The sequence below is a fragment of the Molossus molossus genome, unplaced genomic scaffold (assembly GCF_014108415.1).
Source record: "Molossus molossus isolate mMolMol1 unplaced genomic scaffold, mMolMol1.p scaffold_m16_p_10, whole genome shotgun sequence".
NCBI classification, from domain to species: domain Eukaryota; kingdom Metazoa; phylum Chordata; class Mammalia; order Chiroptera; family Molossidae; genus Molossus; species Molossus molossus.
This window is the reverse complement of record NW_023425345.1, coordinates 13,369,891-13,384,318: the sequence shown is the minus strand read 5'-3', so window position 1 is coordinate 13,384,318 and position 14,428 is coordinate 13,369,891. Positions and strand designations below refer to the sequence as shown.

At 50.9% G+C, this 14,428-nt stretch overlaps 1 protein-coding gene across 1 annotated transcript in view; it reads right to left on the bottom strand.

Moving 5' to 3' along the window:
- PAH (phenylalanine hydroxylase) overlaps positions 1-14,428 on the bottom strand; it is a 52,401-nt gene that overhangs the window by 17,004 nt on the left and 20,969 nt on the right. The window contains exon 4 of the mRNA XM_036251813.1: positions 5,950-6,038. Within this exon, the coding sequence (XP_036107706.1) occupies positions 5,950-6,038 (89 nt within the window). The remainder of the gene's footprint in view (positions 1-5,949; positions 6,039-14,428) is intronic.

The following is a 14,428-nucleotide window of genomic DNA, read 5'->3' as shown; positions in this document are numbered from 1 at the left end:
ACAGCAATTTCAGTTGCACTGCGGGTGACCGAGTATGTTTTGACAAGAAAATACATTGCTGGTGAAGAAGTGATGAGGGGAAGGGAGAAGAGGGAGGCAGAGGGAAGAAAGGAGAGAGAATTCAACAAGGTACAAGGTCTACACACGACCACTCTCCTTCCTCTCAGAATTTCTGTTACCTGATCGCTGAAGCCTGTGATTTTGTTTTTGTGGGGGGAAGGTTGCTAAATAGAAAAGCCTTCTGAGTATTTTTTCTAGACAGAGATCTTTAGGTCCTCAATTTTTATTATCATGGCTAAGGTTAAACCTCAGAAATGGTATCTTTAGTCAGACAGGCTAGAACTAATATATAATACTGAATGCCAACTGTAATTTAAAAAAAAATAAATAGAGGTGCCCTGGCAGGTTTGGCTCAGCGGTTAGAGCGTCGGCCTGCGGTCCACAGAGACCTGGGTTCGGTTCCCGCTAAGGGCATGTACCTCGGTTGCAGTTTGTCCCCGGCCCTGGTCGGTCGTGCGGGTGGAAGCCACTCGATGTGTCTCTTCATGTCGATGTTTCTCTCTCTCTCTCTCCCTTCCTCTCTCTCCCTCCCACTCTACCTGAACAAAAAAATGGGAAAATGTCCTCTGGTGAGGATAAATAAATAAATAAATAAATAAATAAATAAATAAATAGAGGTAAAATTTAACCTAAAAAAAAAAAAAGATCAGACAGGCTGGGTTGGATTATTAACCCATTCTGTCACTAGGAGAATGGCCTGGGGCTGATCACGTCACCTCTCACAGCCTCAGTTTCTCCATCGGTAAAACAAGGTTCATGGTAGCCACCTCACCGTGTCGGGCAGATTAGATCAAGTAAAACTCTGCGTATAAAGGAGACGCTGAAAAAATGAGGCCTTCGTGCACAATGGTGGAGAATCCCAACGCTGCGAAGTCTGGTTCGGAGAATTAAAACGATAGACTCTGGAATGGCCACTGAGCCCCATCGCCCATCCGCGGGCTTCTTAAATGGCCTCTGTAGAATTCTTGCCTTGCTAGTTACAGTTCTCTCGGCCGGCAGTGAGCGCCTTTTTGCATCCTATTAGTCCCACGACAACTGAAGGAAGGACGGTCCACCGGACAAAGGCGGCACGTTGTGGTGTGTCTACCATAGCCATCCGGTAGACACGGGCCAGAGATCTGCAAGCCAGGGCACAAAGGCAGTGCTGACCGCATCCCCTGCCCTTGCCCACTCTGTGCTGTCAGCCCTGGTCGCCACCCAGAAGGCCAAGAAGCCCGTGCTGGTAACAGTGTAGACCCCTGGCTGCCCAAGCCCGGGCGTCATTGTTTTCCTTCTCTCCTCCTCTCTTCCTTCACATCCAATCATTAATTGGTGTCCATTTTTCCTTTCAAACATCTTGCGTCTGTCCTTGTTGCTTTATCCTCACTGTTACACCTTCATCGAGGCCTCCATCATTTCTTGCCTGGACTACTGTGACTTTTCTTTGTCTCCCCTCCAAAACCACCTTTCTTCCCTTTAGCCCAAGTCGACTTACAAGATCCAAATCTGGCGGGGTTACTTCCCTTCTTAAACACTTCCCGTGGTGTCTCTTCCCTTTTAGAATACAATCCAAGAGGCTCAGACTGGCCCGCAGGCTTTATGGGGTCTTGCTCTGCCTACCTGTCCAACTCTGCCGAGCTACAGCTGATCACTTGCTGCGTCTCCAAATTTGCCCAGATTGGTCTTATTTTAATTCTTTAAACACACCATGCTTTTCCCCCCCACACTGAGGCCTTCACATATTCTGTTTGTGCCCTCTGATTGGAATACTCTTCCTCACTCTCTCAGACCAGTAAACTCCTACTTGGTCTTTCCATCTTGGTTTAAACTGCACTGTTAGAGACCTCCCTCGATTTTTCTAGTTTATCGGTTTTCCTCCACAATACGCTCCCTCAACAACCTGAGTGTTTCTCCTTCAGACGAGCATGGTGCTTGTCAATAATGATTCAGCTCAGGAATCTGTTTGTCTTACTGACCACTGGGTTTTCTGTGCATGACACACTCTGCATACTCCTAAGTAAGAGCTGTTAAAAAATCATGCAAAACTGAGGCGAAGCAAAGGTTACGGCGTGCCCTTTCAAAGTCCTGGCAGATCCCTGTCTCACAGGCTCACCGTGTGCTCCAGGGGCAAGTTTGTTTGTCTGATGTGCAGTTTACTCCCTAGCAAGGCTCCGCCTCTTCAAAGTTGAGTTCGGACTTACAGAAGAGGGGTACATTGCAAACGATTTCTTTTATGATCCCGCTGCAAGATGACTTCTGTCCAAAAGAGAACGCTCACCGTTACAGCTTTATTGCCTCCTAGGACATGAGTCATTTGTGCAGCGATCTCTGAGATCTTAACCCAACGTTCTGGCTTTCAGAGACCACCTACACTTGGGTCTCTTGTATCCTCCTTTGCACCATCTTGTCATCTTTCTGGGGCCCTCACTCCTGGGTCCATGGATCTTTGACAGATGTTCACTATCTACCTGTATGGCAGTTGTTTCTAACTGTTTAAAACTTACACTTTGACAGAGCAACTTAGTAGGAGTGCAACAAGTCATTGGTGACTCAGATGGCCGGCTGACCCACAGAATAGCTTCAGAGAGGTTCTTGGGCGGAGAAGGTTGGGTGGGTGGAAGGAAGAAGAATGGAGAGAAGTATCAGAAATATAGTCCTGGTTTCAGGGAAGAGCAGGCTCTTTTTGTCAAGTAGAAAAGTTTACTACTTACACCTTGAAAGACTGAAAAGCAGTTTGAGAGATTGGATGGAGAACAGAAATAAGCCCAGAAGAACAGTTGTGCGGGCTGACATTTTCTCCACCACAAAGCCCTCCAGCGCAGGTCCTCGTGTAGACACAGGTGCAGGTGTTGGGGAACTGACCTAGAGAGCTCAGGGGAGGGGGGATCTGTGGGGTAGGGACTGCTGGTGCCCCCTTCCCTCTTTCTGAAAATATTGCTAAACTGCTTTTCTCCATCTCCTTTGCAGTTCGTTGTGGCCCTGTGACTGAGCTGCAGCTCACGGAGTTTGAGTGAAGGGATATGAGTCACCTTCCATCCTGACCCACACACACCTCCCAAGAGGACCTGTCCCTGCCTTTTCTGTGCACGGTGCTCCCGGGACTTGGGGGAGGTGTGGACATTGTGTGGAAGGAGACCTGGTCTCTGCAGCAGTGTGTGGAGAGATTTCCCTACTGACTACACTGGAGATAAATGTCCCTTGGGTTAAGCCATGGAGATGGGGGAATGCTTGGCAGGTAGGCAGCCGCCCCTGGTTGCTGGAGTGTTTAACCCCCTGCTTCCGAAGTACTCCTTACCCATCCCACCCACAGTGACCCCCACAGTGAGGGAAGAGCTGAGAGCAAATGCCACACTGCTCACGACACCTAGTGTTCAATTGTGTGCCTGTTTGCTTTATGATTTAATCAAATATTACCCAAACTGTATTCCTAATGCTACCATTCAAGATAACGTTGCTAGGGGTTAACACACAAACAAAATAGATCCCGAGACGTAGAAGCAGGGACAGACTGACAGACCTCAGGGGGAAGGGGGCAGGGGGGAGGAAGACAGAAACCGAAGAACTTACATGCATGTATGCACAGCCCAGGGACACAGAAGAGAGTGTGCTGAAGGGGTGGGGCGGGAATGGGGAGGAGGGGGTGTCAATGGGAGAAAACCGGGGGACGTCTGTAATGCTTTCAATCATAAAAATAAATTTAAAAAAATAAACAAAAGGGGTTCCATGGGTAAGCTTTGAGAGACATGAGGTTCAACGGGTTACGTGGCTGCAGGACTTTCCAAAGCTGCTAGTGAGACCGTGGAGCTTGTAGATGCTGAAAATGGAGCTCCAAGCCCACTGTGTCTCCCCCTGCTCATGGCATCTGTCACAGACGCCAGTTCAGGACGCATGTAGGTGTCCCTCTCATTTGCATATGTGCCTCATGCCTCCTACGAGGTTATCACAAGTCATGAGTAGTGCATTTATTTTGACCTGATACTGTGTGCTCAAAGTATCCATCCCGGTGTACACAGTCCTACAGCCTGAGTGTGAAAGACGCTGGGCCCGGGGGACAGGCAGGTGGAAGGCCCTAGGGAGGCCAAGATGGAGGAGTTGGGCCTTAAAAGTAAATAAAGGTCTTCCCGCAGGGACAGGGCCTCTGGGGGGTGGGGAGCGGGGTAAAGAAAAGCATCCCCTGCAAAGGACACATCGTGGACCGAGCACAGAGGCTGAGGACGGCTGGAGAAAGGAGAGTCGCTTTTGGAGATGGAGATCAAGCAGACACACTTGGATTCTGCTGGCCAGGCTTACGGCTGCACCCCAGTTCCCTCTGCCACCCCTTGGGGAAGTCACCCCTCCTCCCTCAGCTCTGCGGCTGGACGCGCCTGGCGGGCAGGAATCACGTCCCATCAATCATTTCGAATCCATCTCTGCATGTGGCCTGGAACACAGTTCACAGACACGCGAGGACATAGCCTTCTCTGGCTGAGATTTCTCATCTGAAAACGAGAGAGCACAACCCTCCCAGGGGCCAGAACATTTCCATTTGTAAAATGCAGGTAAAGCCTTTAGCACAGTGTCTGGCACACAACCCAGGCTCCGGAGGCAGAGGCAGGAAGGGGACAGGGGTGGAGGGAAGGTGGGCCGGACAGAGAGCACAGCTATCTTCTTTCATGTCTCCCAGGAGAAGCCCCTTCTGGAACAGCCCTTCCCTGGCTCCATTTTCCAGGACAGCTGCGCTGGAGGCCCTGGCGCTGGCGATCGGGTCAAGCACCAGTGCCTACTGCCAAGAGCAGGGGCCAGGCCAGACGAGCCCCTCCTGAGCGCAGGGGACAGGGCAGAACAGAGGGTCCCTTCCGGAGGAACACCCGCACCTCGGCTCCGGCCCGGAGGGCTTGCTCCGTCCTTGGCCCGGCAGTTCCCAGATCTGATGGGAAGCCATGAGAAAGAACAGAGAGAGCCTGGCCTCGGCCTCGGGGGGACTGTGTACCTGATAAATCGTATTTTTATGATAAAACTCAGGACACTGAGAGGCCAGGGAGCCAAAGATGTGGGCTGGGTCTGTCAGGAGAAATTAATTCCAGAGTTTTAAGATCAGCCCCGTCACCAGGACAGAGCGGGGAGATGGCCATGTCTGTGGACTGGCCTCCCCCTCCACATGCCCAAGTGACAGGCTGTAGCCAACGGAAGGGACGTGGGTCAGGGCAAGGGTACAGGAGGTTGATAAGAGCCCAGGCTGGGCTGCTGCTCCCCAGGACTCTCCATCCCAGAGAAAAGGAGAATCAAATCTCCCCACCCTGGTCCTCTGCCAGGAGCTATTCAAAGACCCACTCCCCTGTCCGCAGGGCACAGGGCACGGTCCGAGTTCTCCATCTGGGACGTCAGACATCGCAAAGTCTAATCCTCATACCTGTCACACGAACCAGCCATTCTAAGATGTTCCACGTACTCTCGGGACCCTGCGCCCTGGTTTATACTGTTTTCTCAGACAGTAATGCTTCCTGTCTCCGTATTTGACCAGAATCCCCCACTCAGCTTCCGAGATCAGTTCCAATGTCACCGCTCCCGCACCCCCCTGGCCGGCGGAGTTGTTGGTAGAGTTTACTGTTACCCCAAAACTCGAATTACACCTCTGTAACTGTACAAAGTCAGAGAAGTAAGATGACTTACATCTATGAGTGTGTTTGTGTGTGTCTCTGTATGCTTACATGCATGTATTATGCACAAACAATAGTTTCCAGATGGTAACCCGTGTTTGCTCCAACAATATGACCGAGCCTGATGATGATGATGATGATGATGATGATGTGTGAGCAGGAACTCAATAAATGATTACCGGACAAGCAAATAAAGACACATTGCTCTCAAGGGGTGATGGGAGTAGGATGGGGAGTGGGGAGAGAATCCCGTGGGGGCGGGCCACGGACTCACCGGGTGGTCGGCATCCAGTTCCGCCCCATAGCTGAGAATCTGGTTGGCAAATCTGTCCAGCTCTTGAATGGTCCTTGGGAACCAGGGCACTGCAACACAGAAAGGCCAAGTCCTGAGGCAGGTTGGCACGGCGTGGCCGAGGTCAGAGGCACGCCATCCGCCCCCACTCATCAGTGGTGGCCAAAGTGGGATTCCCAATAACCTGCACGTTGCTCTGATTCAAACACTGAATCCATTTTCTGTGAAAACGAATTTCATTTTTTTATCGCAGCTTTGTTGAAGTATACTTGATAACGTGGTAAGATATTTAAAGTGTACCTGATTGTGTGTATGCCTCTGAGAAAGCATTTCCCTCACGTTAGTGAACAATCGCACATATTTATCTTCCTTTGGAAAGAGGGGTAAGAACACTGGAGTTCTCTCTTGGCTAATTTCAAATCTACAACACAGTGTTACCAATCGTAATGCCCCCGTCACGCATCAGATCCTCAGTCCTGTTTACTTTATAGCTGAAAGCGTACTCGCTCTTACCATGTCCCTACCCCGCCCACCTCCGCCCCTGCCAACTACCATCTACTCTCTGCTGCTACGAGTTCACCTTTTTTCTTGTAGTCCCAAGTATAAGTGATACCACGCAGTATTTCTCCTTCTCTGTCTGGTTTATTTCACCTAGCACCTTGGAAACTAATTTTAAAACACATTCCCAAGCACATCCTCTTTCCTAAAGATACTCTCTGAATTACCTCGAAATCCATCTCCCTACCACCTGTCGTGATGGAGTGGAGCATCTCTGACATCTTTCTTTAGCAGCAGAATGTCACAGGTAGCCCCAGAATATAAATCAGATTCAACCAGGTCGTTCTATTGTCAGCAAGGATGTGCCCACGAGACCCCGTCTTCCTATCACCGGTCTCCCTCCCAAAGGCCCCCCAGCATCTGGCAAAGCCAACAGTGAGGCAGAATGAATGGAGTCAGGGAGTAGGATTTGAGGGTGCCTATCAGAACCCACGGATCTGTGGGCCTGTGTGTTTGGAGCAGCAGAGGGGGAGAGATGGGGTCTGAGCTGTGTGGCCTGCAGAGACAGGGTCCTGCAGAGGGAGGTACCCCGGGGAGAAGAGCAGGTGGTGGCACCCAAATCCCCGTGGCCTGCAGGAAAGAAGACCCCCTGGGGGTGGACTTGTCCCAGGAATGAACAGACACGAGGACATTTGGGCCTGTGAGGTGCCTGAGGGCAGGAACCACGAGCTCACTGTGGTTCCAGGTGCAGAGAAGGAGGAAAGGAAGGAAGGCGGGGATAAGGAAGGAGTCTGGTCACGTCAGCATGTGAGACATTAATAACAGTAACCATCACGCACGGAGCGCCGACTCTGGCTTAGTTGCTATTTCTGACGTATCTCTGCGATTAGGAAGCTATTATGACTCCTCTTGCACAGAGGAGAACTGAGAGTCTGAAAGTCTAAATAAGTAGTTTACGATGCCGCAGGAAGAAAGAACGTGGTAGACCCAGAAAATGTCAGCGGGCCTAAGTAGACAAGGTGGGGGGCTGTGAAGCGTGCCCAAGGCAACTCTCATTCCCCTGAAACGAGACTGAGGGGAAAGATGCCCAACTTGCAGTCAATCCGGTCTGGCTTCAAATCCAGGCTCCCTCCACCTACTGACCTTCGCTGTGCCTCAGTCCTAACTTTGTGAAAATGGCAATAATACGCAGACTAGCAAACATTTTTTGCGGCCTTACCATGCATGGGCCAGGTGAGGTGCTGAGCAATTTGGGTGGAATGCCTTTTGATATGGGGATTGCTGCGAGGAACACATGAGAATGTAGGCAAAGGGGTCAGCCCTGGATCTGGCCGGTAAAAGGTAGCTTCCAGCTCAGACAAGTTATTTCTGATTCTGGCCCAAAGGCTCAGGTCGGGGGAGAAAGAACATGCCTGCCATCTAGTGGCCAGACTGGGGAAATGTCATCCATGATCTAGACATTCCACCAAAACAAGATGCTTATCTCGACAGCATTAATAAAGGTTCATATAAAAATAAAATTAAAAAGATTCATCTAGACTCTAGATTCTAGAGCCTTGTTTCTATAGGTCTGAGATTCTAAGCTCTCTAATTCCTATGTGAGTAATAAAAACTAACACTGACTTCTAAATACTTTACCTATGAGGTGGGTACTATTGGTCTCCCTATACTACAAACGAGGAAACTGAGGAACAGAGAGGTTGAATGGCAAACCCCAACACACACTGCTATAAAAAAAAACAGGCCTGGCTGACTCTGTGTTCTCAGGTCTTGACCACAAATGCATCCCACCCCTTAGGGGATGGGGGCAGAGATCGCTGGTTTGGAGGGCTGGCCCTGTTACCTAACTGTCTTTGCAGCTTCCTGCCTGGGGGTTTCCATGACCCTAAAGCCCAGCCTGCTTCTCAGACTGGCTCCCCGTGATACTAATAACAGGAACAGACATGGGGGTAATCCTGGCTAATGCTGATACACCACTTGCTGTGTGCCCTGAACACGTTCACACACTTCGTCACCCAACCCACATCACAGCCAATGACATAGGTGATGTCATCACCACTTTACAGATGAATCGAGGACCAGAGAGGCTGTGTCTTTTCGCAGACCTCCATGGTCCCTCCTGCTGGACTTTGGAGTCCGCAACCACTCGGCACCATCCTCTGCCCACCAAGCATGAACCTGGCTGCCCACTCCGTCACCCGGACTTCTTCCTTCTGTAGTCAGCGCTTTGCCTTGGACAGTGGACGTCTGTTGTCAGTACTGGAAATGGGGTCTATTCCCTATCCACTGTAGTCAGCCACAGGGTCTCCTTGGAGACCATTCCTGTTTCCTGTCATTTTGCTTCTAAGGCATCCCCTCCCCACTCATTCATCGTCTCTTTTGCCTGGGAATAGTCTATAATCCCGGCAGTAACAGCTGCCCTCGGAGACAGGCAGCCAGCCCTTTCTGGCTGCATCCCCTCTGATTGTGGGAGCCTTAGATTTGCCAAAGGAGATTTCACAAATATGCACTGAGTGGCTACTGCTACTACCAGGCACTGGACATTGGGGGGTGAGTACAGTGGATTCATCGCCCCTGTGGTGCTTATGTTCTAGTAGGGGTCACAAAGAATAAGCAGTAAATAAATTTAAATATATAACAATGCCAGGGAGTTCTTGAAGAAGAAGAAAGCAAACTAAGGAGATGGAGAGGGATGGGGATTCTATGTTATATGACATCCTATGGCTCCAGACCCCAGGGGAGGGTCTTGGTGACTTGGCACTGCCTGCCATCCCTCAAGGGCATCTGGGATGGGCAGGTGCACTGAGTGCTGCTTGTCTCAGGAGAGCCAGTCCAGCGATGGTCAAGGGCCTGGCAGCAGAGCTGGGCAACCTAAGCTGGGATGCCATCTTCGCGCTTAAAATTTGTGGCACCCACAACAAATCATTAAACCTCTTTGTGCTTCAGTCTTCCTAGCAGTAAAGTAAGGATAATAATAACACTACAAAATAGTACTTTATAGGAACAGTATGAGGTTAAGTGAGTTAATATAGGTGATTTGCTGAGAGCAGTCACTACTGGTACATACTTAATACAGTTGACCCTTGAACAACACGGCTTTGAACTGCACGGGTCCATTTGCAGTGGATTTTTTCAATCAATACTGTAAATGTATTTTCCTTATGATTTTCTTAATAACGTTTTCTTTTCTCTAGCTCACTTAATTGGGAGAATATGGTATATACCACATATAACACAGAATATGTGTTCATTGACTGTTAGTTATTAGTAGAGCTTCTGGTCAACAGTAGGCTATTAGTAGTTAAGTTTGGGGGGAGTCCAAAGTTATACACAGACTTTCAACGGTGCAGGGCTCAGGAATTGTTCAAGGGTTAACCAGACTATGATGGTTCGGCTGCAAAGCCCCAGGGAATTTTATACTCTGCCCTGAGCGCAACAGAGCACAGGGAACAGACTAGAAGGTCTTCTGGCAAGGCTAGAAGACTTATGTTTTCTATACTTGAGCAAGTATTTTATCTCCCAGAGCCTTAGTTTCTTTACCCACAGGATAGACAAAACTATCGGGAAGGCAGCTCCTCACCACCACTCCACCCACGCCAACGACAAAAGCGACCTGTACTACTGCATTAGTACATGAATTCAATTAGCAAACGTGGCACATCTCAGCACAGTGACGATCCAGTGTTAACCACTAGGATGACCGAAAGTTTATGGTGATGATGCCCGTTAGGAAAAGATGGGGTGGGCAAGTGTGGGGGAGGAATCGAGACGGGAGTCAGGAAGCTGGTGGTCAGTCCAGCTCTAATGCTAACAGGCTTTCTAATCTTGGGGCTCAGTTTCCCTCTCCGTAAAAGGTGGGCTGCTGGATTCACTTGTTGCTGCGGTCCCGTTGGGGTCTCAGCCGGTGAAGGGCTGAGGCTGGCGGAGCCCCGGGAAAACACACTTCTGGTTCAGTCAGCGCGGCAACCTTGCTGGTGTCTGGAGGTACAGTCACTACATCTGTTCAGCTCCCAAATGCATGGCTCTACCATGTTCCTTTCTCCTCTCGCCAAAGGAACAGGGCTCTGGCCCCGACCCGGAGTCAAACCTCCGCTTGCTGGCTGTTTCTCAACTGAACGCCAGAGGGCAGCAGAACCGGCGTCTTTTCAGTTCTGGGTGACTTTTCTTTTTTCTTCTTTCTTTTTTTGTCCTCCAAAGGGAAAACTCTAGGACTTAGTTCAGACCTCCTGGAGCAGCGGAGGGGGGTGGGGGTGAGTAGAGAACTTGAGAAGTTGGCAAAGACTCATAGGATTCGAATTTTGGCAAAACTGAGTACGGCCCATGTACCAGAGGACCCCAGCCAGGACTAATGGTCAAAGGGAGTCCAGCAGCTGCCACCTTGCAAAGCAGAGACCAGGCTTAAGGAAGCGAGACCCCGGAGAGGTTGGGAATACGGTGTCTAGCTCCTGACATGCCTCGGTTTCTGGGGAAGAGGCCGACCTGAGCAGGTGTGTGAAGCAGGCTGTGTGGGGACCCCACGTGCTCAAGGGGAGACTGTAGAGGACCCCAGACAAAATCAGGACCGAGTCTTTACATTCATGCTGCTCAGTGGGTATGCACCTCCTGGGCTGGCAGCCAGCAGGTCTGGGTGCAAGTTTTCTCTCCCCACCCAAAACTGTGTGACTGAGCATGTCAGCTGAGGCTCCGGCCTCTGGCTTCTCCTCTGTGAAGGGGCAATGAGAAGCCGCTTCCTCACAGGCCTCCTGGGTGTGGGTGAGAAGCAACCAACCCACCCAGTAGGTCAGTCATTACACTTGAACCACACACACACACACACACACAGTCCCGTTAAGTAAGGTCACGCAGGCCTCCGGTGGCAGGGCTGCAGCCCACACCTGTAACCCCATCCACTACAACTGGGTGGGCTCTTCCAAGTTTCCCAGCCAAAATAAATAAATAAATAATAGCCACTGTTTTTTCTCTGAAGCTGCCTTTCTTGGAGAGCTTGCGGTGCACTCGAGCCTGCGCTAAGCACCTCCTTCCATGGTCTGCTTAGTTCTCACAGCAGTCCTCGGGGGCACCACTACTACTTACTGATGAGCGCGCAGGCTCAGGGAGACGAAAGGGCTTGCTCAAGCCCGCTGGGCTTGCTGGGCTGGGATTAGAACCTCGCAGCTCATGACTTAACCGCTATGCTGGGCTGGCTCAGAATAAGGTAGGGGCTGTGGGGGTCCTTGGTCACAGAGTCCTGTTCTCCCACAGGAGGGGGGACTGACCCAAACAGGCATCCAGCGGCTCTTGAAGATAATCCGGGGGACAGCCCGGGTCCTCCCACCTTCCACCCCGGCCCCCCTGGGTTCAGGGGTAGTGACTCTTTAACAGCTAGGTTCTCAGCGCCTCACGCACACCTTTGCTCTCTTCCCTTCGGTGAAGGTCGCAGGCCTCCCCCCCGTCTCACTCACAATGGTGGGAAGAGAGACTGACCCCAGCGACCCAGGTCTCTGTTTTGAAAAGTTAAATCAGATTAGTTCATTAATGACCTTTGCAAATACCTTGGTGGTGGGCTGGCCCCTGGGAGCCCCGCCATGGCCTGGCGGGCTGCTGGGCTCAGTGGTTAATGAATGACTCGGGCGGCCTGGTGCGACAGAGGCCCTCTGTGAAGCCAGGGCCACCAGAGGGGTGCAGATCATTAATGAATATTGATTTGTTTCCAAGGGAAGCAGCCCGCGGGAGAGCTGGCCCTGGACACCCACGTCGTGGTCTCATTAAGTTGGGGTCAATTGCTCAGCTCAGACACCAAGGAGCGGCTGGTTGGCTTGGGGGTGCTCCTGCGCAAAAGGGCCCCACAGGTCTGGCTGGAGCCTGTTTCCGGGCCAGAGGGTCAGAGCAGGCCCCTTAAATTTATAGCAGTTCAAGGTGCAGGCTGAGTCCCATCCAACCCCTCCCTCCACCAGACTTTCACCAGCCCCAGGGTTTAGCCAACAAGGCACTCGGGCTTGCCCCAGACTTCTGCCTCCAGCCTGTCTCAGGGAGAGCAATAAATCCTGCAATTTGTAGGCCCAAAATAGAAGGATGCTCTGGCCCCCTCCTCCCTGGCTCCCGGGTGTCTCTCCCAGGCAGAGGCCTCCAGCCCCGGGAGACGCGATCACTGTGCTAATCACAGCATCTCCCCCTCAGAGAGACGCCTGGCCTGCCAGCCTCCTGCATGGTGACGGCTTCTGATGGTTTTAGTTTCTCTCCTCAGGAGCATCCACGCCCTTTCCAGAGATGAAACACTCTTTAGGGAAGTCTTGGCCGGTGTGGCTCAGTGGTTGAGCATCGACCCAGGCACCAAGAGGTCATGGGTTTGATTCCCGGTCAGGGCACATGCCCAGGTTGTGGGCCCGATCCCCAGTGGGGTGCATGCAGGAGGTGGCCAATCGATGTTCTCTCTCATTGATGTTTCTCTCTCTCTCTCTAAAATCAATTTAAAAAAAAATTTTTTTAAAGAATGAGTGAGGCAAATGCTGGCTGATGGCCCCACGCTCTCTCTGTCCTGCACAGGGCAGTGACAGGCACGGTGGATTCAGGGCCTGCCTCTGTCACCGACATGACAGGCGGAGCGTTTGATCGCTCCTGTCCATCTGTCAAAATGAAAACAAAACCCAGATGAATAAAAGGGGTCTAGCCATGAAGCAAAGAGTAAAAATATGTTGAAATAAATAACTGGATGGAATGAGTAGATGGATATGAATGAAATAATAAATAAATAAATTTTTTAAATGACCTGACTGTCCTCCTAATACCCTCTTTTAAGATGTCACTGTCTCATAAACATATTGTGTGGCAGGTCGCCCCAGTCCATCCTCAATGACCAAATTCTGTTTCCTGAACACTCACATTGCACTGAGATTTGACTTCCCACCCCTTACACCTAGAGCCATGGTCAAGCTACACTGGACCAAAAAAAAAAAGACATCGAAAGCCTCTTCCATAGAATGTCCATCACCCTCCCGGGGCCTTCTCTGGCCCTGCTGGCTTCAGAGGGGCCAGGCCAGGCCTAAGAGTTTAGACAAGGACTTCACCAGCTGTCACCTTGGAGATCGGGGACAAGACTTAAGGAAATGAGACCCAGGAGAGGCAGGTTCTGGGCGTTGGGGCAGATGGGATCTGTTGAAGCAAAAGTCCCCTTCACAGCTTCCAGGACCTGTCAACATCCACACATCCAGCCAGCATCCGGTAGACCGCAAAAGGCCACCGATCTGTGTCTTCACAAACATGAAACACGTGGTGTCCTGCAGCCCTGTCCACGAGCATCTACAGCCCTGAGCGGCTCGCGTGGGGCCCAGGGAAATGCCTGGGAAAAGGTCTGGAATTGAGAAGGAGACGCAGGACAGAGGAGCAGAGGAATTGCGGGGGGCAGGCACAGGTGGTGGGAACAGGGAACCCCCATCCTCTGAACCCCTTCCAGCCTTAAGCAGCTTCTCTCTAAAGAGTCTCATCATCTCTTGAGGAGTCAAGATAACCTTTGAAAAACCTTCTCTCTTAAAAAACAGGCATGCACACACCTGTGTACCAGTTTGCCCAAAACCCAGGGTCTTCTCAGATCCCTCCAAGGAACCCCGTCCTTCCTTTCCCGACCGCCGCCCTGACTCTTCAGCCCCATCACGGCCCTGATTTCAGGGCAGCAACGCCAAAGCAGGACAGAGAAAATCCGAGAGGGCTGGGAGGGGGCAGGAAGGAGTGTGCTGTATGTCTTCTCACAGTGATTTTTCCCCTTTACATCACTGCTCCATGAATTGATCTAAGTAAGAAAGACAAAATCCTAATTACCCCAGGCAGACAGACAGACAGATATTTAGATAGATAATAGATAGATAGATAGATAGATAGATAGATAGATAGATAGACAGATAGATAGATAATAGATAGACAGATAGTAGACAGCAGATAGACAAAGTAAATAGCCCTTCTGCCCCCACACCGAGCAACCTGGACCCCGTTG